Genomic DNA, 26,927 nt, shown 5'->3' with positions numbered 1-26,927 from the left:
CTCTCCATTTGAACGACTGTCACACCCAAAAACAGAACATCAATGTGGAATTTTTTTGATCAAACTCTACACTCACTCCCACTTGTTTTATTGCTCCGTCTAAACTAGTTGACCTTCATGTGAATTAAGCCGCAAAAAAGAAAAATGAATGTGACATCATATGCAACCCCCTATACTCTATATATATATATATATATATATATATATCATGACCTGAATATTATCCAGATATTACCGATGTTGTTATTATAAGCGCTAACACAGACAAATTATTTCTTAGCAGTGCAAAGACACAAACAGCTAAGTAGCTAAGTGGAGGACAGAGTAAAACAACTTGCACTGAGCCTAGTCTATAAAATCCGCGACACCTCCCTGATACCGAAGTACATGTCAAACTACTTCCTTAATGTAAATGACCGCCATAACACAACACCAGGGGGAGCTCTACTAACCACGTTAAACCCAGATTCCGATCTACCAAAGGTCTTAACTCATTCTCTTTCTATGCCACATCAATATGGAATGCGTTCCCAACAGGTATAAAAGAAAGGGCATCTCTATCCTCCTTCAAAACCGCAATAAAAGTACACCTCCAGGCAACTTCAACCCTAAACTAACACCCTCCCCGGATTGTTGTTAATAATCAAATGTAAACAATCAAATGCAGATATTTTTCGTATACCTTCTGATCTCTCTCTCTCTCTCTATGTCCACTACTTGCTGTACTTATCCTACCAAGTCAGACCTACACTGTTTCAATATCCATTTCTCTGTTCTCAATTGTTGATGACTGATGATAACAACCAAACCTAACCCTCCACCCCTCCACACCCCGAATTGTAAATAATGTAAATAATTCAATGTATACACCCTGATGATTATCTTGTGTGATGACTGTATTATGATGATAGTATATATGATAGTATATATCTGTATCATGAATCAATTTAAGTGGACCCCGACTTAAACAAGTTGAAAAACTTATTCGGGTGTTACCATTTAGTGGTAAATTGTACGGAATATGTACTTCACTGTGCAACCTACTAATAAAAGTCTCAATCCAAAGCCCTCTGCTGCCTTATGTCTTGCTGCTCCCGCATCATCGCGTCTTGGCTTGTCTTAGTTATTCTAGATTATAAATCATGCCTCTCATCTGGCTAATAGGAGGATTTAGCCATGAATCTAGAAGTTGTTCATCTGTGACATTCAATTTATACACGGAGATGGAGACAAACACACACAACCGAAGTGTCTTCAGGGAGAATTTTTCTTGTTAACCCTTCATGCGCATCATGATTACCGGTAATTGTTCATCTAAACAGGAAGATATGTACATTCTATCAGTTGTCATCTAAGTAAGCTATCGTTTTATTATGTTTGTATTTCTTGTTAATCCCTTAGCAATACTGCTACAAGATGCTTAGTCTTTCTCCAGAGCTTCTAAAACTTGTAAGTCATCCTCCTTATATTCAGGATCAACAATATAATGTTCTGGATCATAATTTTTCCCAAAGTAACCATTGTTGGCTGTCACAAAGTCTGCATGATTATCATTGTTTTTGTGGAGAAGGGATCTGTGGTTCCCACCTCTACGTCACACATTCATGTGACTTGCTTCATTATCACTCAAAATGGCTCGGGAATCTTCGTGAGATTGATACTATTTTGATCATATCTATTTATTCGCAAACTTTATAAGTCTTTCGGCGTCATAAATCAGATATATATACCGTATTTTCCGCACCATAAGGCGCCCTGGGTTATAAGCCGCGCCTTCAATGAACGGCATATTTCAAAACTTTGTCCACCTATAAGCCGCCCCGTGTTGTAAGCCGCATCTAACTGCGCTAAAGGAATGTCAAAAAAACAGTCAAATAGGTCAGTCAAACTTTAATAATATATTAAAACCAGCGTGATGTGGGCGCGCATGGAATCGTATATCAACATGGACAGAGCTGCGTGAAAAAAGCCACCCGGCCTCTTCGCGTAAACTTAAACTTACCTTAACCACTCGCTCATCTTTTCTTCATCCATCCCTTCGAGTTAGCTTTTATGATGACGCCGGCTGGAAAGGTCTCTTTTGGCAAGGTCTTCCTTTTGAATATCACCATGGGTGGAAGTTTCTGGCCATTAGCATGGCAAGCTAGAACCACAGTGAAGGATGACTTCTCATTCCCTGTGGTGCGAATATTCACCGTACGTGCTCCCGTTGTATCCACAGTGCGTTTCACAGGAATATCAGTTGCTGTGAAATAGTAATCCGTGTGCGGATGGAGAGATTGCGTCTTTTCATGAACCGGATCCCTGACGCTTAGTAGGAGCCATTTTGTGGTCTTTACAGATGTAAACACACAAAGGAAATGAAACGTACCGGTACGGTAATATCCGCGCGCTTTTTCTTCTTCTACGCGGGCGGGTGGTTGCTTACAGTAGAAGAAGAAGCGCTTCCTGTTCTATGGGGGCGGGTGCTTACCTTGGCGGTTGCTTGCGTAGAAGAAGAAGCGCTTCCTGTTCTACCGGGAAAAAAGATGGCGGCTGTAGTACCGTAGTTGCGAGATCGAAACTTTATGAAAATGAATCGTAATATTAATCCATATATAAAGCGCACCGGGTTATAAGGCGCACTGTCAGCTTTTAAGAAAATTTGTGGTTTTTAGGTGCACCTTATAGTGCGGAAAATACGGTAGCTTCAATAGAGGTAACTTGTTTTTCCACTCTACTGGTACTTTAAGTTGTTTTAAAAGACTTCCCTCATAGTTTTACTTTCAGAAATATTAACAGATATGTTCATAGACACACTTGACACCTTTGATTAGCTGCATGGGAGGCTGAGGGATAACATAGTGGTAGGTGGCGTTTTTCTGTTGTTTACTTGTCCAGGGTGTACCCCGCCTTCCGCCCATGTGCAGCTGAGATAGGCTCCAGCACCTCCCGCGACCCCAAAAAGGGACAAGCGGTAGAAAATGGATGGATGGATTACTAAACTGCAGAGGGTATTAGGCGGCAGAAGGGGTAATGCGTCTATTAGCAGTAAGGTGTTTAGTGTATACATGCATATATTACTAATATATAGTTTAGAATTTTTTTTACACAAATTAACATTTACCGGTATACAAAATTTAATACTATACAACTAGGAAAAAAAAAATTCAACAAATTTCACTTCAAAATATGCCCGTGGGACTTTATTAGGAGTGTAACAGTATTGAAGATACCGCGGTATCACGGTTTCAAAATCTTCACAATGGGATGCGTGACGGTGTCAAACAAAACTTTGATGAGTGTACCTTTTGGGGTCTTTTGCTTTGGTGGGTCTGAAAATAAACTACATCTCCCAGAAATCTTTGTGCAGTGTGGCACCGCAATGTCCGGGTATAGAGCGCCGTTAGGGTTAAAGAAAGAAGAAACATGAATTGAAGTGTTTACTTTGTAGTAGATAAGAGTAATTGTTTGTTTGGGTTTTTTTTCTTAATCTGGCCATACCTTTTTGAGTTATGTTGCTAACAAACAGACGAACATAACCTGCCATGTTCGTTTCGAGCGTTCCAAGCCAAAACCGACTCGATCAAGGCGCACCGAGCCGAGGGAAAGCGCCTGCTTAGAATGAAGCTACTTGATTAACTACCATCACCCGGAAGAGATGAAGCCAGCGAAGCTAAACGTCAGTTTGCAAGGTATCAACATTATTAAAAGTTAAAATGTGAGTTAACTTTTCTGAGAAACTGAATTTTGCAAACTGTTATATCCACTGTAGAAAAGCAAAAGTTGAGACACAGTGGATGTTCCTGCACAATTATTTGCACTTTAAAATACTGGTTTGTAGTAATAAATATGATGAGAACATTTTAGCACTATGTTTGTGTTCAATTACAGTAAATGTGTTTATCCTAAACATTCCTGCCTCTTAATTTGACACACTATGGCATTTTAAGTCCTTTTTTTTTTAGATTTACCACAATAATATCATACCTTGGCCACAATATCGTGATAATATCGTTCCGTGACATTTTGATATTGTTGCATACCTAGACTTTAGATAATACTTTTTTTTTTTTTTTAAACAATTAAAAATGGTCCTGTATGATACTCTAAGTATAAAATTGTATTTGTGTCCAAATATTGTGGTCTTTTATTAAGTTAATTTAAATTATACAAGTGAGTAAAAACTAGTGATTAATCCAAGTTTAAAAGTGTGATTAATTTGATTAAAAAATAAATAATCGATTGACAGCATTAATATTAGTATAGGCCAGACCTGGGCAAATTAAGGCCCGGGAGCCACATGCTGTCCGTTAAGCTTTTCAATCTGGCCCGCCGGACATTCCCAAATATATTTTTTAGATCTTTAAGATGGAAAGTGTAGCTGCCATTATGATGTGCAGTGATGTTTTCAAATTACCATAAGTCTTGAACTATACAACATATTTCAATGGTTGGAATCTGCGCTTTTGCATGATATTTTAGTGACTAGTGTTGTCCTGATACCAATATTATTTTGATACTTTTCGGTACTTTTTGATACTTTTCTAAATAAAGGGGACCAGAAAAAATTGCATTATTGGCTTTATCTTAACAAAAAATCTTAGAGTGTGGCTGGTGGTGTGGGTGGGGAGCGTTTCCACAGAGTTTTTCCAGAGCGACCAGCCTGAAATGTGGGTGTCCGGGACAGACGTGGAAGGAGATTTTTACAAGAAAGTTCTAAAGCTTACTGATGTATCACAAATATCAGATTGTAGATGTTTTTGTTTTTTTTACCCTTCACGTTCATATTTCGCTGTGTTTGTTGCATTTTTGTTGCATTTGGCTTGTTTGTAAAATATGTCGATTGAGAGGGGGTGTGACGTTCATATGTTCTCAATATTCAGGGTTTTATCGTTCATAGAAAACATTTAAATTCCATTCCGTTTCTAAGGCGGTCTGTCATGGGTTGTACTTGTATAGCGCTTTTCTACCTTCAAGGTACTCAAAGCGCTTTGACACTACTTCCACATTTACCCATTCACACACACATTCACACACTGATGGAGGTAGCTGCCATGCAATAAAATGTCATAACATTTTTAGCATTCAATCAGACTTAAGTGTGAGGTTTTGTATTAGATAAACCGGCCCCCAGACACATTTTTTTTCTCTAAATTTGGCCCCTGAGTCAAAATAATTGCCCAGGCCTGGTATAGGCATACTGAAGCTTAGCAAACATTTTATGTACCAGAAGTATTTCTAAGAACACATTTTCTCTTGAAATGCTATGTTAAACAGCTTTACAGGTACCATATCTGCTCTTCAGGCTCTGTGTTGTCAATTCCTCTAATTAGCTAAACCTCTATTAAATGACCATATTTTCTTTTGCTCATATTCATATTTCCCCTCCTGATTTGGCTTACGAGTTCTATCCAAGTGAGGCCATCTGTTGCTTTAAGGCTTGATGTCATATTCTAATTGCTAGTTTGGTTGCGCTGGGCTTTATGTGCTCCAAAAGGAATGTTATGCTCCTGAGCCCTCTCTCCACTTGTGGGCCTTCTGCTGCTCCACAAAAAAAATCCAAACAGTCCATTTAGTCCAATGTAGCAGACGCTTGTTAGAATATTGGTGCCGTTGACGTCGCTTACTCCGCATCAACCCCTCCTCCTCCCTGTGACTCATGTGGGTGTTGGGCTGAAATAGTTCGGTGTAGTTTTACATTCCTTATATAGCCTCTGAGGAGTGAGTGTAGCAGCTACAAAGTTTAAGGGGTAGGCTTTGCCAGCAAGAGTGAGGCTCTGCTTGCTTGCCCGAGCTTACAGATCTGCTAGCTTTTCCCCCAGGCTTGGGCTACAGGCCGGCCCTTGTGGACGAGGTAGGTTTTCATGATGCACTCAGGATGAGGTAATGTGATGAAGAGCAGGTACAGAGGTTAGGTTGGTTGCCCAGCTCTAACCTCGCCGCAAATGTCGCAGCTCTTCATCTCACGTTGCGCTCTAAGAATTGCCAGGTTATTTAGCAGCTTGTCGGCCAATGTCGGGGACCGGCTCTTCTGACACGGCTGTCCTTTTCTAATAACAGCTGGCGAGATTATGTCAACCATTTGAAAATGTCAAAAGGAGGTTTCATTTTGAAAGCGGGCCGGTGTTTCATGATCACACGGATTATTACATGGGTTATCTTTCAATACAATGTATTGCCTCTGCTTCGGTTTGTGTTGAAATTGGAGCATATTGTTAAATGTCACTGGTGTTCTTGTTATCTAGTTGATTTATGATGACAATGTTCTCTCTGGTACTGATATGTAGTATTTCAGTCAATATATGCTCACCTTGGATCATGACACAAGGGGGAGCTAACTAACACCCTGTGCAAAGACGGTTCAGATATCGTTGTATTAATAAGTATGATATATTTAAGTAGTTTTATAAATTATTTCCACCATATGATGAAATAAGTTGCAGAAAATCTCAAATGTAACTAAGGTTTAGGTATTAATTTATAAATTAAACATCGGTTAGTCACTTATGTGGTTGATTTATCACTTTTTAAAGCAATTGATGCAAAATTGCATGCACTGTTTGGCTGCAACCAGCAGAGGCACTGTGGATTAAGTCCCTACTAGATTGTGGTCCGGAGAATAATGAACAACACATCAAGAATTTGCACACACGCACGCTATTGCAACTGCTCCAGGCAGCATTATTTTGCGTAATAGAACACTGACATTAAAAAAAAAAAAGTTCAGAACAGTCATATAGGTTATCCCATTCCATAAAAACACATTTTAAAGCTCTGTATGTCATCGATAGATTTCCACTCTAATGTTCTTGTTCAAATGAGCTGCAAGTATTGTCTTGCATTCTTCCTGGTCCGACCATGTAAGCTACGACCTACTTATACACACGCACGCAACAAAATGATAACGTTAAGTTACAAAAGCAGTGTTTGGAGAACCCTATGATTTCACTCAAAGGGTCAACAGGAATATAACAACCATCATAGCATCCATTTTAAAATAATTTCGTTCTCAAAGATCTCTTTAGTGTGCGCATTTGCGCAATGTAGCTGTGATTGAGAGCCTGAATGCCAGTCATCCTATCTGGCCCAAACTGCAATTTGTAAAAAGCATAGACATGTATTTGTTAAATATGTTCTCTTAAAGGGGTCCATAACTCCCGACAATTTTAATCCAAACCCATCGAGGCATGGCGGAGATTTAGTAAAACACCTTTGCCTCTTTTCAAATGAGTCGTTTGGAATTTGAGACAATTGTGACGTATTTTGCCTTAGTTTAATTAGCGGATAGTCAGAAAGCTTCTTAAAGATAGTCTGTAAAACAGAATCAATGCAAAATGTAAACCAAAACACTACTGTTACATGTTCTGTAGACCACAAGGAAGCCTTTTAAATGTAGAAAAAAATGAAATTATAACCCTTTTACACCACTTTAGGTACTGTGACATATGCTAGCCGTTAGCGGTATTTTTTTGTAGTTTTTTAAAATTTTATTGAATTTTTTTCAGCCTCGACATACAATAGCTTTAAAGAATAACATAATTCCCACCATAGTTCATCAAAAAACGTTGGTCCAAATTCTCGTCTTGAGTTGGAACATTTGTGCTGAAGTAAGGCACATCCAAAGGCCTCGAATAAATAATGTTTTTTTTTCCCCCCCAAAGGCTATGAACATGTACTCCGTAACTCTCAGCGGCCCAGCGCCGTGGGGCTTCAGGCTGCAGGGCGGCAAGGATTTCAGCATGCCCCTCACCGTGTCAAGGGTAAGACTTTTTGTTATTATTTACCTGCATTCGTTACCAGTAACAGTAACCCAGTATTGTTTAGGTGTATTCTTTAGTAGAGATCGCTCGACTATTGGCCCGTGGCCGATATATATATTTTTTTTTTGACAGAACTACATCAGCTGATACAATAAATACACTTATGATACCAGGACTGAGTTAAAAAAAACTCAATAAAAAGTAGATGCTGAAGCACCAACCCTTTTGCCCTGCATGAGAAATGTTCCCTTTTTGCTGGAGCCCAATTAAAAAAAAAAAATCATCTATCCATCTATCCATCTTCTTCCACCTATCCATGTGGGGTGGTGGGGGCAGCGGCCTAAACAGAGAAGCCCAGACTTTCCTCTCCCCAGCCACTTCGTCCAACTCTTCCCGGGGGATCCCAAAGCGTTCCCAGGCCAGCTGGGAGACAGAGTCTATCCACCGTGTCCTGGGTCTTCCCTGTGGTCTCCTACCGGTTGGACGCGACCTAAACACCTCCTTAGGGAGGCGTTCGGGGGGCATCCTGACCAAACCAGGGTATACACCCTAAAAAACCATATCGGTCGATTTCTATTCTCTAGTATCTTACCTGATAATGCAATCCATGGTATTGTGGAAAAGTAATGATGAGCTCTGATGCATGGTTAAACTAAGGACCCAAACATTTTGGATGTGGATTTGGATATATTTACATTTCAGTCACTTTGGAATCAATGAAACTGTCAGAACCATCTATCATCCACAATGAACCCAGGTTCCCAAGTATGGATGGATAAACATAAATAATACGCTCGACCAAATTTTCCCCATTCTGTTAACAGTAAGAAATCTAGAGATCATGAAAAATTGCTAAAGCAACCAATACAGTATGAAGGTGGCCTAAAACTTATGTAGTACTGCAACATGTTTATTGTTTGATCACATTTTTTTTTTGCAGATTAGTAACATCCTAGTAGAAAAGTAGTGGCCTGAGTGGTGCGTTAAACAGTGTATTATCTGTGCCGACCTGCCCTGAATCAATCAATTCAACTGTTTGTGTGCTTTGTTCGTGTTAGCACCAGCTGCATGGCAGTATGCCAGCTACTATATTGACAAAAGCAGATTTTTTTCCTTTTTATTTGCTTCTTAAAGCAAACTTGAAAGTACGCGCACCATTCTGAATCAAAAAGTACTTTTCTTTCCTTTTTATAGTGTCATTTCTGCTATACTTGGCATGTTGTTCAGTGGTCACAAGGACATTTGTTTCTTACCTACCCTTTAGTGACTGGCTTTGCAAATACCCTATAAACTGCTGTTACTATCGAGGAAAGCAGCGGCCAGTTTCCAGGCCTTATAAGAGCACAGCAGCTCCCAATTACTTAGTGGTTGCCAGAAAGTCAAATGATTATAAGGGAAGAAAAACATGCACAATGCACTGTTATTAGTCGTGCTGTTTTCTAAGTGGGATGCCATCAAGGTGTGACACAATCAGTCTTGTCAGTACATGTCTCTTATTTGCTCTGCTCACTGGTTGGCATCCTAAGCAGAAACACAATGTTCTCTTTGGAAGCTTGACAAATAGCCTCTTCTCTCCCACAGACCAAATAAATGTAAAAAAGCTCATTTGATTATTTGTCTTCTCCCAAATAAGGGGTTTTAGGTTCAGACAGGCGAGGCTCATTGTTAAGTATAAATGTCATAGGGTGGGTTAGTGGTTCTACCTTAAGGCCTGTAAATTGGAGAATGAGTTTTCAGTAGCTGTTTTGTCTTTGCTGGGTGCAGTAGTTTTCCTGGGCCCTCTGGCTCAGAGGTTATAAAGTTGTGACATGGTTTCTCTCATTGCCTTTCTGGCACTGTTTGCTCCCATTGCTCTCATTAAGAAGTGGCCAGTGAATCACACAGTCACTGAGGATGGCAAGAGCCCGACCAAGGTCTTCTTCTGGCACTGGGTTAATGCTGGATGACTTCAGTGGGTGGTCTCACCCTTTCTCTTTTTGCTGGCTGGCTGCTGATGAGATCCCAAGCGCAGACATCCAGCCTAAGGAGACAACACAATGAAGAACATGCAGAGTGACGGTACCAAAGCCTGTGCAAAATGCTGAAAATCATTAGAAATGACAGCTCCTGACAGATCAATGGGTTTAAGTGTTTTCGTTGCTGCAGTAAAGGTGAGGTGGCAATTAGTGTTATTTGTGGCTTCACCATTACTATTTTGCTCAATTATACATTGTTGCCTTGCTTCTTGTTGTGCTGCAGATGAGCATCATAATATGCTTTTGTTGATGGCAAGAACTATAAGGACTATGTTACTTCATGTATATTTCAGAGTTGCAGTAAACCTGCAGGTTTCCATGTTCTATGTACCCTCTTCCTTCCCCCTCTTGTTTGTGAGCCTGGGAAGCTTTGCTTTCTCAGCATTCCTAGAATTTTTCTTGTATCCACTCTGTCGCTGCCAACAGGCAATCCTCTTGCCTCCTTTCTGTGTTTAATATGTCTTCCACACTCAATTTCCTCATCCATGTAATGACTCCCCTGACCCCCAAGCATACTTTGTCAATAAGCTCAGAGGTAGGTAAAATATTATAAGGTAAACTGTTACCAGTTCCCATTTCTTTAATTCTATCTGAATTTATTGCATCCAATTTCAAAATATCACATATTTACAAATAATTATTATATTTCAATAATATTTTTATGTATTATTTTATGTTAACATGTGAATAACTAACATTTATTGAAATAACAATATATTTTAAAATAGTTTTTAAATGAATGAATGATGAGATTGATTTTTTTTAACACTAAGTTCTAACTTTCTTAAAAATGGCTTAGTACTTGAGTTTTGTATTACACAATACGAGAAGAATATGGTACACATAAGTCTCTCTCGTCAGGAAAAAAACACCTTGGCTTTGTGACCTTTTATTTTGCTCTTATTTATGGTAGAATCCTTGTATTTTAACAGCTTGGGACCCAGTTGGATTTTTACCCTAAACTGTAAAACTCATCAGTCTGCTTGTACTTTCCATTCTACCATAAATGAAAAAACCAAGGAAGGGGAATAAAAATCGATCAATAAAACCATCCATTCCTTTAATATATCATATAGTCTTGACACCAGTTTGAACTCCGCTAAATTTCTGCTTTTTCTCCATATTACTTGATGGCATTTCTGAAGCACATATCCATGAAGTTGTTGACTGATTTATGTTGATTTTTAGTTTCTGCTATCCATCATCATCATTATTTAAATAATTTTTTTTCTTTGACATTAGTTAAGTTTTTCTCCTGTAAGTGTCCAAACCCAGAGTGAGAACCATGATGTTATGGCTCGAATCATCCATTTTTATACCGCGTATGCTGTTTAGGGTCATGTGTGGGGTGGAGCCTACCCTAGTTAACTTAAGTGCAAGAGGCAACATACACCCTGTGAACTTAACACCAGCGTACTGTTGACTGTGATGCCACTTAAATGCTATTTTCTAATATTTAAAAAATATCCCTTTACACATTGTGGACAATTGGCCAACTTGCAAACCAATCTTCATGTTCAAACTAAAATACATTCTTGTATCTGGATGTAAAAGTGACGATCAAAACAAATTGAGAAATTCAAGCATTGTGGAATGAACTTAACTTTTTTTTTTTTTTTTTGGTACTCCAATTATTCTTCACACTTTATAAAATAACCTTACAAGGCAGCTGGTTTCAAGCTTAAACTATTGTGGCTGCATGTGACCAATCAAGTGGCCGGCCTTTTCCAAACAGTTACTATGGACTCTTTCCTACCTTTTTTGTGTGAAATAAACCATCAGATTGTTTGGTCAACGTATGAACACATAAACACAACCTGAATTATGTCCAATTACCTTTCAGTTTGATTCTAAATTGACCCTGAGAAAATTTAAATTTGGTAAAATCACATAGGTGACCTCATATTTTTTCAACACGCCTTGTTATCCATAAAATAATCTAGTTTTAAAGCAATATATCAAATTTCAGTTTCGGTCAAAGTCGAGTCACGAATGTGGGTACCTCCTTCAGAGTTTTTTTGCAATCTGCCCTAGATCTTAAGCCAAAGCAACTATATAAACAGTTTGATAAAATGATGTGCGTCCTCCTGCGCACCATCTGTTTTTTATCATCGAGCACATGTCCCGTCATCTAAAATCACATGTTAGAAGGAAATTAAAGATGATGTCATGTCAGTAAGATAGTAAGGAGATGGGGAATGTCTCACTACCACAGCTGAATTTGTCTAGATTTTTTCGGTTTGTCTCCTTGTCTGACTTCTTCACCATCTGTTTTTGGATCACCACCCTTAAACACTCTCTTGTACACTTGTGGAAAAGCAGCCTTGTTAGAGGCCTTAAATGAATATTTCAAGACCTACTGATAGATTGACCACAGGAGGTATGTCTCCTATGGCGAGTTAGATGCGAATTTCTTGTGTTGTGAGCAGGCTACAGTATTTTAAGGTGAGTTAATGCAAGGTGTTTCACTGCACAAGCCAGCCAAGTATTTGCAGGTTTGGTTTCCCATTTCTCAGTGGGGTATTTATGGCTTTGCATCAGCTGCGCCCTGCGAGTGATGTAAGGACAGACTATTTACCGGCCTCCAAATAGCCGTGGAAATAATAAAAGGTGCAGAGTTACTCTGCCAATTTACTTAAAGCTGCCCATAAAATTCTGTATCTTATTAATTGAACTTAATATAAAAGAACCCAAGGGTAGTTCTGAGAATCAGTCAACAAAAGCTCTTGACAGGTAAATTCAATGCATGTTGAAATAGTAAGGGAAATTGATAAAACCTTCTCTTGTCATCCGTGTGAAATAGGAAACCATTTTGTAGTTGTGGCATCAGTTTGCTGATTGATTGATTGATTGAGACTTTTATTAGTAGGTTGCACAGTGAAGTACATATTCCGTTTTTCAACTTGTTTGATTCATGATACAGATATATACTATCAGATATAGACTATCAATATACTACACCCTAAATGAGCCAAATCAATAGTGGCCTTGCTCATGCATGTTGTATCATGCCAGCAATATTTTAGATCCTTGCTTGTCAGATCTACTGAGCAAGAGCAAGTTGTGTTCCAGAACATGTTTTCCACTGTCCTTCGCCGTATTGACAAACTGATGTGGGGTTGTGGGGTGGGGGATAGGATTTCTGTCCACACCCCCCTGCTGCCCAAAGGTCTGAGCCCAGCAATTTTCGGCACTGCCTTCTTAAGTGAGAGGGCAGCTGCATTCTGAACCTGAGCCACGAGCACAGGTGTCTGTGTCCATCACTGTCTTAACCCATTCATGCAAACAACCTTCTCAGGCTTTAAAACGTCACCGTTCTCCTCTCCGACGGTCTCTACCGTTTACTTTCAAGCAGAAAAAACTTGGGTTTGGTTCTGTATTTTCCATCATTATTTAAGAATCTATTACTGTACTGTGGACTTACAACCATAAAGAACATACTTAAAATGAAGCCACATTAGTCTTAGCCTAGGCTCTCAAAACAGCGGTTCAGAATGACCAGAGAAGCATTCCCATGTCTCTATAACAAAAAATAGATGAGCTGATATTTTTAGTTGACCATGGCAATGTAATAAAATGCCTGCTGTCTATTTGGCAAACATCTTTGTTGATCTGCAAATACAGTGGTGCCTTGTCTTATTAGTTTAATTAGCTTTTTGGCGGATCTCTAACCCCAATACTTGTATCTCAAACCAATCTTCCCTATTAAAAATGAATTGAAATTCAATTAATCCGTGCTAGTCCTCCACAATTTTAACATGTAGCCTGCTTGTCAATACGAAAAACAGACTTCTAGATAATGAATATATATAATACAAAACAATACCATTTCATGTACTATAAACAATTACGATAGTTTTATGAAGTAATGTAATAATAATGTACAATATTTGCCTTGGAGAGCAGACTACTACAGTACCATAAACAGCTTCTCCATATATTTATTGACACATGCTCACCATTTAGGAATTATTTTATCACCCTTGGCTGGTGTTATCGACTCATTCTGCTTAAGTATGATGCATATTATTGTAGGAGTGCTGTGCTAGTAGTACATTGGCTACACGCACACCTCAGTCATTATTTAGAGCAGACCTGGGCATTCTGCGGCCCGCGGGCCACATCCGGCCCTTTGTGCGTGAGGCCAATCATAAATGACAAATTACATTTTAAAAAGTATCTATGTCGAGTGTGCAATACAACGGTGCTGCCTTTGTTTTGAAAAGCGTTATTTGTATTACTTCCGTGTGGACGTATGCGCGTGCGTGATTGTGAGTGAATGTGAACAGCTGCAATCACAATTTACAAAATAAAGTTGAAAAAACATCTATGTCGTGCGCGCAATACAACTGTGCTGCTTTTATTTTGAAAAGTGTTATTTATGGGCGTATGTCCGTGTGTAACCTGTGAGTGAAGGTGCACAGCGACAAGTGATGCACGGTTACTCCCGAGACGCTAAAAAGAGAAAAGTTGATGACGAATGGCGTGTTTTCAACAAGACATGGACTGCCAAGCAACGTCCCCTCTAAGGTGCGCGCCTGCGCAATTGCGCACTGCTCAAGCGTCCTCTGCGCACCGCAAATATATGCCGCGCACCAAATCAAACCCATCTGAATTCTAAACAAAATAAACACATTTATTCTGTGTAATTTTGCAATGCAACTTTGAGTGACAGTGACAACAAGCGGCCCTAACGGTGTTCGTCAACACCGTTCAATTGAACACCGTTCAATTATTGTAACGTCTATCGAGATGCTACGAGGCCAGGAATTATATCGATCACTTTATTGAGCAAAACTGTTTATATTCGGCCATAACCACACCAAAAACATGAGTAAAACACTTCTATCTCGAAAAACTAGTCATTTTCTGCCGTACAAACCAGGCCAAAACCAACTTGTCATCTGTCACCAACACGCATACCACTAAACCACTGGTGCGTTTATGGCCACACAAAGAGTCGGACAACTCAAACACCACACAAAGTTACACTATGACTCCTCAGTCATACGTGTGCTTATTCTACTGTCATTTATTATTAATGTTAATTTATTTATATTAATCATGGAATGCTGTTACTAGAGAAAGTTACAGGAATGCACACTTCATCCTATGCTTACATTTCATTGTGCAACATGAGGATGTTTAAGGAGAACTAAATGTGATCTCTGAAAGGGGTACAAATGATTTCCAAAGCAGTGCTTTTGGTAAAAAGTTAAGTTAGGTTAAATGAAAGTATTATTATTATTTTTACTTATTATTATTATTATTATTATTATTATTTATCTTACGGTATACATCAAAAATAATATTGAGCAAAATTGAATTGAAATATTGTCGATGTGGCCCTCCAGCAGTGCTCGGGTTGCTCATGCGGCCCCCGGTAAAAATTAATTGCCCACCCCTGATTTAGAGGGTTTTCTTTAATTAGATTGATATCACCTACTTTTTCAGCACTGTACTTCACACTCACTTTTTTCGTTCCTGTGGTTGGAAAAACTAAGTTTTCTGTTTCTAGCTATTAGCTAATGCTAGCGAGTTGGAGACTGGATGTTTTGATGAAATCTTCTAAGGTTCATTGCGACATTCGCTATGCCAACTAACGGTGGGGATGTTTGTAACCCGAATTTTTGCCCGCAACCTAAAGCGTAATGCTTACACGAGAGATAGCTCGTAGCTAAGGCTGAAACGACGCGTCGACGTCATTGATTACGTAAATACGTCGACGCGTCGCATACCGTATTTCCTTGAATAGCCGCCGGGGCGCTAATTAATTTAAAACCTCTTCTCACTCCTGCGCTTACCAAAAGGCGTGGGGTAAATTTAGGCCTGCGCTTATAAATTTGAGTGATGTAAGGATACCATCATGAAAAGCACATTTAATAAAAAAAACGTTATTATGGTCTTACCTTTACTTATGAGTCCATGCGCAGCTGCTTCTGATCAAAAGCATCGATAATTTGTTTTTAGAAGTCTTCCTTATCTTTCTTCAGTTTTAATGGAGATATTCCTTTAAGTATTACCTCCTACTTCGATTGAAAGTCCAGTTTAGAAAACTGTTTTATTTTAGATATGTAATCCTCCATGTTAAAAGTGCAAGCAAACGATCGCTGCTCACTCTTGTGGCTTGTTGTCTTCTTCTGCATCACCGGTCTTCTGCAGTACCGGTAGTCGCAAGAAGGATCACTAGCGCCCTCTACCACCAGGAGGCGGGAGTCATTTAATGACTCATATTTGACACACACAGCTACGGTATATTAATAAAACATAGCTGCTTACTGTTCTTTTTAGCATATTCAATAGCTTGGACCTTAAATCCTACTGAATAGCTCTTAATCTTCTTCCCTTTATGCGATTTCAAATGATTGAAATCAGCCTCCTCCATTTTGAAAATGATGACAGGTGAAGTGTCACCCATGACGTGATGAGTTTGACCCGGCGGAAGTTCTAGACATATGCTAATTATTTTGTGAAACAAGTTTGACCTGGCGAAAATTCCAGACATGCGCTAATAAAATTAATATTTTGCGAAACGAGTTTGATCCGGCGTTGATCCGGCGTTAATCCTGAGCCGGCGGTAAGGCCAAGCATGCGCTAATTATTTTGAGAAACGAGTTTGACCCGGCAGTAATTCGAGGCATGCGAATACTACACACCCGGCGCCAATTCAAGAAAATACGCACTTTTTTGTATTGGATGTTTATCTTTATTTTTGCACATTTTAAAGCAAAATAAGCAATACTTTTACTTTTGAAATGCATATACTATTGCAGAATATTAAGATTTGCACTGTATGTTTATTTTATATTTGCACATTAAAAAGCAAATAAGCTACTTTTAATTTTGTTAATTGTTAAAAGTTTTAAATGTTTACATTGTTACAGAATATTTTGTCATGTTGTTGTCAATGTTGACTGAGTGGCCATACTTTTTTTTTTTTTTCGTAAATAAAAGCCATGCCTTTTGAAAAAACTGGCCTACATTTATTTTTTCATCTTCATTTTAAATAAAAAAATAATCGGTAAAAGGAAAAATAATCTATAGATTAATCGAAAAAAAATCTATAGATTAACCGATTAATCGAAAAAAATAATCTATAGATTAATCGATAGAAAAATAATTGTTAGCTGCAGCCTTACTCGTAGCCCAAAAGACTGTGCAAAAAACCAGGGGCACTTGTAAGCAAACGCCCCACTGCATAAGAGTGTTTGAATAATACAGTACCTTTTAAAGTATTGAATCTCATTATATTGTGCAGGTGCATTTAAGTGTCTGACATGCTTTGAAATATATGGGCTGTTAAAAAAATCCTACAATGTGGTCTTGATGTGGAGAGAGTAGGCCTGTGTCTGTAACAGTTCCTGCCAGGGCTCAAGGATTATTTTTGTAGGATGTTGCTAATGATTTAATTTAGGCAAAATTACTTTTACAAGGCAATGTGGTTGCAAAAAGGAGGCAGGGCTGTGTCTTGTCAGCAGGGAACCTCAGTGGTTTGCCAGACTGTACATCCTTTTGGAATACAGTACATGTGTCAGTATCATCGTTATTTTCTGCAAGTGAAAACTCATAAAAGTTATTTCTTAAAGTTGACAGGTCTTTCTTAACCCCTGCTCGCTGCTTTAAGAGCGAGCCAATCAAAGCCAATTAAAGTGATGTTTATCTTGACTGTAAAAGAAGAATTGCCTCAGAGGAACTTATTTCATTCTATTTTTAGCATTAACATGCTTTGATTCGAGGCAGGCTGCCTTGGTGGGGCACACAGTGAGCTGTCATCACTTTACAGACATTAGCTCCTTGCTCTTTTGCACCAGTGTTTATGTTTAATGTGCAGAATCAAAGCAGCAAGCCTGATGGCTTAGGTGGACATGGCAGGAACTATTGATTGAACTGCTGAGTCCTCTGTGCTTGTGATGAGCCACCATTTACAGGGATCCGTGACACCAGTGAGTAATCCTAATGGGGTTTTGCCTGAAATCCTGGTACTGCCTCTCTTATCTGATGCCACTTTGTACTTAACGTATCAGAGCGTTTGACACACGGATCGTTTTTCCTTTAGACTTAGACTTAGACTTAGACAAACTTTAATGATCCACAAGGGAAATTGTTCCACACAGTAGCTCAGTTACAAAGGATGGAAATGATAAGGATGGAAAGTAGACTAAAAATGTACCATAGTAGCAATATAAAATATAACATATGTAATATTTACATATTATATATACAGTATATGACATATACTGATATATCATATTACAATATATTATTAGATAATATATACAATATATAACAAATCCCATTTACCATGTACAATATTACAGTATACAGGTAAAAGCCAGTAAATTAGAATATTTTGAAAAACTTGATTTATTTCAGTACGGTAATTGCATTCAAAAGGTGTAACTTGTACATTATATTTGTTCATTGCACACAGACTGATGCATTCAAATGTTTATTTCATTTAATTTTGATGATTTGAAGTGGCAACAAATGAAAATCCAAAATTCCGTGTGTCACAAAATTAGAATATTACTTAAGGCTAATACAAAAAAGGGATTTTTAGAAATGTTGGCCAACTGAAAAGTATGAAAATGAAAAATATGAGCATGTACAATACTCAATACTTGGTTGGAGCTCCTTTTGCCTCAATTACTGCGTTAATGCGGCGTGGCATGGAGTCGATGAGTTTCTGGCACTGCTCAGGTGTTATGAGAGCCCAGGTTGCTCTGATAGTGGCCTTCAACTCTTCTGCGTTTTTGGGTCTGGCATTCTGCATCTTCCTTTTCACAATACCCCACAGATTTTCTGTGGGGCTAAGGTCAGGGGAGTTGGCGGGCCAATTTAGAACAGAAATACCATGGTCCGTAAGCCAGGCACGGGTAGATTTTGCGCTGTGTGCAGGCGCCAAGTCCTGTTGGAACTTGAAATCTCCATCTCCACAGAGCAGGTCAGCAGCAGGAAGCATGAAGTGCTCTAAAACTTGCTGGTAGACGGCTGCGTTGACCCTGGATCTCAGGAAACAGAGTGGACCGACACCAGCAGATGACATGGCACCCCAAACCATCACCCAACCATGCAAATTTTGCATTTCCTTTGGAAATCGAGGTCCCAGAGTCTGGAGGAAGACAGGAGAGGCACAGGATCCACGTTGCCTGAAGTCTAGTGTAAAGTCTCCACCATCAGTGATGGTTTGGGGTGCCATGTCATCTGCTGGTGTCGGTCCACTCTGTTTCCTGAGATCCAGGGTCAACGCAGCCGTCTACCAGCAAGTTTTAGAGCACTTCATGCTTCCTGCTGCTGACCTGCTCTATGGAGATGGAGATTTCAAGTTCCAACAGGACTTGGCGCCTGCACACAGCGCAAAATCTACCCGTGCCTGGTTTACGGACCATTGTATTTCTGTTCTAAATTGGCCCGCCAACTCCCCTGACCTTAGCCCCATAGAAAATCTGTGGGGTATTGTGACAAGGAAGATGCAGAATGCCAGACCCAAAAACGCAGAAGAGTTGAAGGCCACTATCAGAGCAACCTGGGCTCTCATAACACCTGAGCAGTGCCAGAAACTCATCGACTCCATGCCACGCCGCATTAACGCAGTAATTGAGGCAAAAGGAGCTCCAACCAAGTATTGAGTATTGTACATGCTCATATTTTTCATTTTCATACTTTTCAGTTGGCCAACATTTCTAAAAATCCCTTTTTTGTATTAGCCTTAAGTAATATTCTAATTTTGTGACACACGGAATTTTGGATTTTCATTTGTTGCCACTTCAAATCATCAAAATTAAATGAAATAAACATTTGAATGCATCAGTCTGTGTGCAATGAATAAATATAATGTACAAGTTACACCTTTTGAATGCAATTACTGAAATAAATCAAGTTTTTCAAAATATTCTAATTTACTGGCTTTTACCTGTATATACAATATATAACAAATCCCATTTACCATGTACAATATTACAGTATATGTAACAACTGCAGGAAAAAAAGGGCAGCATAAAATAAAGTAGATCCAACAGAAAATATACATTATAAACAAAGAGAGGTAGCTAACATAGAAGCGGTCAGGTAATATAGACAAATATAATCTATTGCTGTATGGCGAGTGATTATACAACTGGATGGAGTGCAGAATGAAGGAGTTATTGAATCGCACAGTGTGGGAACGAAGCTGAAGGAGCCTCAATTGTCTGGTGGAGTGGGTGGGCAGGATTGTCCATGATGGCGAGCAGTTTGTCCAGTGACCTCCTGTCCCTCACTGACACAAACGCCTCCAACTACGTGCCAATAGTTTGGCAGGCTTTCCGAAACAGTTTGTCAATACGGTTTAAGTCCATTTTGCTGATGCTGCTCCCCCAACAAACCACTGCAAAGTACAGGGCACTGGCCACAACAGACTGAAAAAAGATCTCCAACAGCTTGCTGCACACATCAAAGGACCTAAGCTTCCTGAGGAAAAAGAGTCTGCTCATGCCCTTCTTGTATGCAGCTTTGCTGTTGTCCTTCCAGTCCAGTCTGCTGTTCAAGTGGACTCCCAGGTACTTGTACTGCCCCACTACTGCCACCTCCCGGCCTTGGATGTTGATGGGCTCCACAGGGGTCATTTTTTTTCTTCTTGAAGTCGATGACCAGCTCCTTGGTCTTGTCCATTTTAAGGAGCAGATGGTTCGCCTGAGACCACTCCACAAAGTCAACCTTATTTTTTGGTATTTGTGGTTTTAGTGGAAGTAAAACCTGCATTAGAGACTGTGAGCCTAATTGATCTTGTAGGTTTACGTGTACTAAAACGCGTGCGCCTATAACAATCCGGATGGTTCTTTTCCTCTTTGGTCCGGAGGACACGACGTCCACAGTTTCCAAAAACAATTTGAAATGTGGACTCGTCAGACCACAGAACACGTTTCCACTTTGTATCAGTCCATCTTAGATGAGCTCAGGCCCAGCGAAGCCGACGGTGTTTCTGGGTGTTGTTGATAAACGGTTTTCGCCTTGCAAAGGAGAGTTTTAACTTGCACTTACAGATGTAGCGACCAACTGTAGTTACTGACAGTGGGTTTCTGAAGTGTTCCTGAGCCCATGTGATGATATCCTTTACACACTGATGTCGCTTGTTGATGCAGTACAGCCTGAGGGATCGAAGGTCGCGGGCTTAGTTGCTTACGTGCAGTGATTTCTCCAGATTCTCTGAACCCTTTGATGATATTATGGACTGTAGATGGTAAAATCCCTAAATTCCTTGTAAAAGCTGGTTGAGAAAGGTTTTTCTTAAACTGTTCAACAATTGGCTCACGCATTTGTTGACAAAGTGGTGACCCTCGCCCCATCCTTGTTTGTGAATGACTGAGCATTTCATGGAATCTACTTTTATACCCAATCATGGCACCCACCTGTTCCCAATTTGCCTGTTCACCTGTGGGATGTTCCAAATAAATGTTTGATGAGCATTCCTCAACTTTATCAGTATTTATTGCCACCTTTCCCAACTTTTTTGTCACGTGTTGCTGGCATCAAATTCTAAAGTTAATGATTATTTGCAAAAAAAATTTTTTTTATCAGTTTGAACATCAAATATGTTGTCTTTGTAGCATATTCAACTGAAAATGGGTTGAAAATTATTTGCAAATCATTGTATTCCGTTTATATTTACATCTAACACAATTTCCCAACTCATATGGAAACAGGGTTTGTAGAATATTTGTTGATCACCATCAAAACGCACACACTACTGGGAAGGGAAGCATTGATATTAGAAGCATTTAGCACACGCAGTGTGCCCAATCAAGGCTGAAGCTGTTTGGTGGCCGCTGTTTTGCGTCTAGATTTAGTACGTCTAGAAAAGACGTTTAAACTGGCATTTGGGCAGAATCAGCTGTGAGAAAGGAGGTGATTGCTCTGCAGCTCCATCCTACGTATCCATGTCATGTGTCAACATATATGGACTGTCAAAACTCCCCCGACATATTGTCTATTGAGCAATAATTTTTGAATAATTTTATTCAAAAGACGGATGACTTATTATAATTATAATTGATGTTTTTTGGTGTCTTCAGGCTTTTTTCTTTTTTGATGATTATCGTGTTTTCATATACAGTAGGAGATATTAACATGTCTTCTATGCGGGGAAAAAAACATCTTGGAATATTAATTATGTTGCGTCTGGAATCATCCAGCGCACACTTGCAGTTATTACCAGCATCTTCCATGACCGCAGCTTCAGCGCGCTAAAAAAAGTGGGTTCTGTTGTCGATCACACTGCAAGACTGTTTCTAAAATGCCCAGAAGAAACGCCCCAGGTAGGAGCATGATAGCATGAATGTGCAGTAAATGAGTGTTTCTAAGGTGAAAGCTGCATAGTACACGCAAAACACTCATTTAGATTAGGCGGTCTGCACCAGTTACAAACACAGTCCTAGTAGATCACACGGAATACGCCTACTATTAATACCGGTACATGCAATTTTATTGTTTGCACATGCTGTTTAGCATGTGGTATTTGGATCTGGGTAGATCAGGCCCAATGTTTTTTCTTTCTGTTTGGAACACAGTTCCACCTCGTAGCTTTGACAGAATGTCTACCTTGAAAGGATGATGTCACCGTTATGTCAGTGAAACAGGTCATGGACTTACCTGCCTGCATGGGGGAATAAACCAGACATGTCTTACAGTAAATTATGGGACTGTATGTGACATGGGGGGCCTGTCTGAGGCTTTTATCATCCATACTTACATCTGCGATGAATCATGTGATGACTGATAACATCATGATGGCCTTTTCCCCCCATAGAACTAAATGAAATATCTCTCCTGGCTTGTCTGACTCAGACACACACACTCCCTGAGTTGATTATTAGGTGATGTTAACAGATGTTATGTCGGTGTCAACCGGACATGACTTTTGCCTTCAATAACGTCATGTTGCTGTGATATAATATTTGTTGGTAATTCAGGGACACTATTTTCACCTGTAATATCCCAAATTCGTTATTGCTATTTCTTTAACATGACAACAGCATGATTTTAGATTTTGGAAATGCAAACATTTGCAATTGAGCCTCAAAATGGAAGTTTTTTAAAACAATCTACCGTATTTTCCGGACTATAAGTCGCAGTTTTTTTTCATAGTTTATGAAAGTTGCATAATGTTTTTTTCCTTCTTTATTATGCATTTTCGGCAGGTGCGACTTATACTCCGAAAAATACGGTATGTTTTTTTTGTGTAAACAACAGATCTGGTATAATTAAAGTTAAACAGTTAAAGTACCACTGATAGTCACACACACACACACACACTAGGTGTGGTGAAATTACCCTCTGCATTTGACCCCCTGGGAGGTGAAGGGAGCAGTGAGCAGCAGCGGTGGCCGCGCTCGGGAATCATTTTGGTGATTTAACCCCCAATTCCAAACCTTGATGCTGAGTGCCAAGCAGGGAGGTAATGGGTCCCATTTTTATAGTCTTTGGTATGACTTGGCCAGGGTTTGAACTCCCAACCTACCGATCTCAGGGCGGACACTCTAACCACAAGGCCACTGAGCAGGTTTTTAGCTAATGACGAAGGATGTTTGCATGTTTATTGAATCTATGTAAGTCCACATGCACACAAATATTTTCAACAACTTACTATATCTGTTTTCTCTCATACGCCTTAACCTCTGCCGCCCAAATAGTAAACATTTGTCAAAACATGCACTCCTACTATGTTGCCTGTTCTATTATTTTTCTGACAAAAAAAATGGCAGGGTTATTAGACCCGACGTTTGACCCCATGGAATTTCTCATATTGCTCAATGCACTTATCAACATACTGTAACTTTAGGCTGTTTAGACCAATCTTCACATCAATCAATCAATCGATCACAATTTATGTATATAGCCCTCAGTCACGAGCGCCTCAAAGGGCTTCACATCATTAGGAAACTGACAAGCACATGTCTGCAGAATTTGAGCAAGATTATCTGTTGGCCCTGCGAGACTTGTCCAGGTTGTACCCCGCCAGTTGGGTTAGGCTCCAGCCACCCTCGCAACCCCCGATAGGGGCAAGCGGTAGGAAACGGATGGATGGACGGATAGTTGAAAAACATGGTTAACTTAAACTAAAACATAATTGCAGGGACAAATAATTGCCCAAATTTTTTTAACGATTTGTCTAGGACACTGGTTCTAAAACTTTTTTCACTAAGTACTACCTCAGGAAAATATTGACCAACATTAAAATAAAGTAGTATAGTAGGCCAAACTATTCATAAAAAACAAGGCAGAGGTTTTATTTAACAAATATATTTCATATTTTTGGCCACTGTTAAATTACACGCAGTTTGAACAAGAATACTCTTTGAATATAGGTAAATAAAACACTGTACTTTAATCAAGTGATTCTCCACTAGGTGGTGCCCGGTACGCGTACCACTAGAGAATCATGGTTCTGCATGTTATAATAGTATTATATAATACAAATATTATTTAATATTATTAACTTTGTATTACGTGTACATTATAGCCAGAGGTGGGTAGAGTAGCCAGAAATTGTACTCAAGTAAGAGTACTGTTACTTTAGAGATTTATTACTCAAGTAAAAGTAAGGAGTAGTCACCCAAATATTTACTTGAGTAAAAGTAAAAAGTATGTTGTGAAAAAACTACTCAAGTACTGAGTAACTGATGAGTAACCTGTTCGTTTAATGATGACGGTAACAAATAATGCACAAAAACATAAAAATAGCAATGAGCAAATTCACAGCCAGGGATATCTCTTAAGCAACTAAAACAATAATATATATTAAATAATAATACATTAACATAAAAAAAAAATAAGTCAAATTGAGCCACAATAATTTAACAGCACCATAGGCTCAGTAGGCAGAGATTACAAAGGAAAATAACAAGTTAGCCTTTACGCAAACCATAAACTGATAGGTGTGGTCTGCACCTGAGAACACACTGTGCACTTCTGATTGGTGTTTGTATGCATGTGTGTGTGTGCCTGTCTCTGTCTCTCTATGAGGCTGCAGTGCGTTAATAAATGTCCCCACACGATGTACATTTGACAGTGATTCATAGCAGGGAAGCTAACATCAGCCTACGGTGACAGCCAAAATATCTACTAACGTTACTTACCGCAATGTGCTTCCTCAAATTTGACGTTGAGTTCATGTAAGCTTAAGCTTGTTGTAGTTTTGCCGCTGAAACTTTATGGCTCTGTTTGATTGGTGAAACGGAGTCAAACGTCACCAGTGACTGTATTTGATTGGTGAAACGCAGGCATGCGATAGATCCTACTTTGAAGGTCTGTCTGACAAACCAAAACAAACAAAGCGTGCCTTAACAGATCGATAAAAATCAGTAGCGAGTAGCGAGTTAAATGTAGATAAATGGAGCGGAGTAAAAGTAGCGTTTCTTCTCTATAAATAAACTCAAGTAAAAGTAAAAGTATGTTGCATTAAAACTACTCTTAGAAGTACAATTTGTCCCAAAAGTTACTCAAGTAGATGTAACGGAATAAATGTAGCGCGTTACTACCCACCTCTGGTTATAGCATACCCTCCAAAAAATGTTGACATGTGAATAGGCAATTTTGCCATCATTAGATATGTTATGGTAAAAATGCTTGAAAGAATCATTTACAAGGTGAAGGAAAAGTTGTTTTTTCTATATTATCACGGCGCTAATGTGAAAACCTATCTATTCTGTGTTCTCTCTTCCAGCTGACCCCAGGCGGTAAGGCAGCTCAGGCTGGTGTCGGGGTGGGAGACTGGGTGGTGTCCATCGATGACCTCAACTCCGAGGACATGACCCATGTGGAGGCCCAAAACAAGATCAGAGCGGCGTCAGACGCCCTTGCACTCACTCTTAACAGGCAAGTCAATCTGCAATGTGTGGCGTAGCAAATGGTGCGTTTTATCTCAGTCTTTGCACACAGCATGAATCACAACAGAACAATACCCACTTGCATTCTCTAATAGATAAGCTATCACAGTGCCCTTGAAATATGCTGCTATACTTTGAGTGTAGATACACTCAGCAGCCACATCATTAGGTACACATGTTTGGTATGCACGCTGTAAAAGAGGTACCGGTAATTCGATTTTCAAATGCCTCACTTTTCATTTAATTTGTTTTTGACACAAATGTTTACTAATAAAAATAATAAAAATAAAACATGTTAAAGAGGCCCTCAAATATACACAACCAAAACAAAAAATAAAATGGCTAAATAAAGTATTGACAAACAAAGTTGAACTTCAAAATTTAACATACAGGCAGAGGTCGAGTTGTACATTACTTACCTGACATCCAAGTTACAACCTTTTTAAACAAAAGTGCAGTGTAACAATATAAACCAGTGATTCTCAAACTGTTTAACCAAGTACCACATCACAAAAAACTTTGCTCTCCAAGTACCACCATTATGACCAACGTTAAAATACAGTAGCATAGTAGGCCTAAGTATTCATTAAAACAAGGCAGACGTTTTATATAACAAGAATTGATGATATTTTTGGCCACATTACACACAGCTTAAATACAGTAACACTGCGTTTAACAATAGGAAAATTATTGATTATTAGGCATACCGCAAGATGGAGCCCGCGCACCACAGTTGAATCACTGATATAAACACTACATTATAAACCGATGTTTTAACAGGTCATATGCAAAACAAAAAGTAAATCTTGCAGATTCCCAGTGAAGAAACACCATCATGACATGACAAATGTTTGTCAAACGTTTGCAGCATTTTTTTTTTAAATGCTAGATTTTCAGCAGTAATAAATGGCAACATGTCTTTGGCAATGTAGTGATTTGAACCACCCTTTTTGTGAGCGCACACCATTTTGCACTGATTCATTTGCACTCACCTAGTACACCAAACGCAAAGTGAGTGTGGACTGTTGGGTGGTTGGGTTTCAAGTGGGTGTGCAGGTTTGTCGTATTCGGCAAACTGGCTCCTCGGTGTTGATAGACTTATATTGTTCAAAAGGTTTAAACTGAAATATTCCCACACTGGTGCGGTGACATTTGGTCATGTGATCATTTTGCCCATGTTCGATACTACATATTTTGGTCGCAGGCTAATTTGTTCCACTGCGTGATTTTAGCGTGCCAGCGGCCCGCCTCACTGCACAAAGAGTAAAAAACACTTAATAAAAGACAAGTGGATTTATTCCCTTCTT

The 26,927-nt window shown here is 39.2% G+C and overlaps 1 protein-coding gene across 2 annotated transcripts in view; it reads left to right on the top strand.

The window, feature by feature from the left end:
• LOC133575398 (PDZ and LIM domain protein 7-like) overlaps window positions 1-26,927 on the top strand; it is an 84,485-nt gene that overhangs the window by 4,630 nt on the left and 52,928 nt on the right. Inside the window, exons 1-3 of one of the 2 annotated variants that reach the window (XM_061928104.2) lie at window positions 5,678-5,836; window positions 7,644-7,742; window positions 25,458-25,609. In XM_061928104.2, the coding sequence (XP_061784088.1) occupies window positions 7,647-7,742; window positions 25,458-25,609 (248 nt within the window). In that variant the 5' untranslated portion in view covers window positions 5,678-5,836; window positions 7,644-7,646. Of the gene's footprint in view, window positions 1-5,677; window positions 5,837-7,643; window positions 7,743-25,457; window positions 25,610-26,927 lie in introns of those variants that run through there. The other variant, XM_061928103.2, reaches the window with a different exon arrangement.

This window comes from Nerophis lumbriciformis, linkage group LG35 (assembly GCF_033978685.3).
Source record: "Nerophis lumbriciformis linkage group LG35, RoL_Nlum_v2.1, whole genome shotgun sequence".
Lineage (NCBI taxonomy): Eukaryota > Metazoa > Chordata > Actinopteri > Syngnathiformes > Syngnathidae > Nerophis > Nerophis lumbriciformis.
Note: the sequence above shows the minus strand (reverse complement) of the source record. Positions and strands in the feature narration are given on the sequence as shown.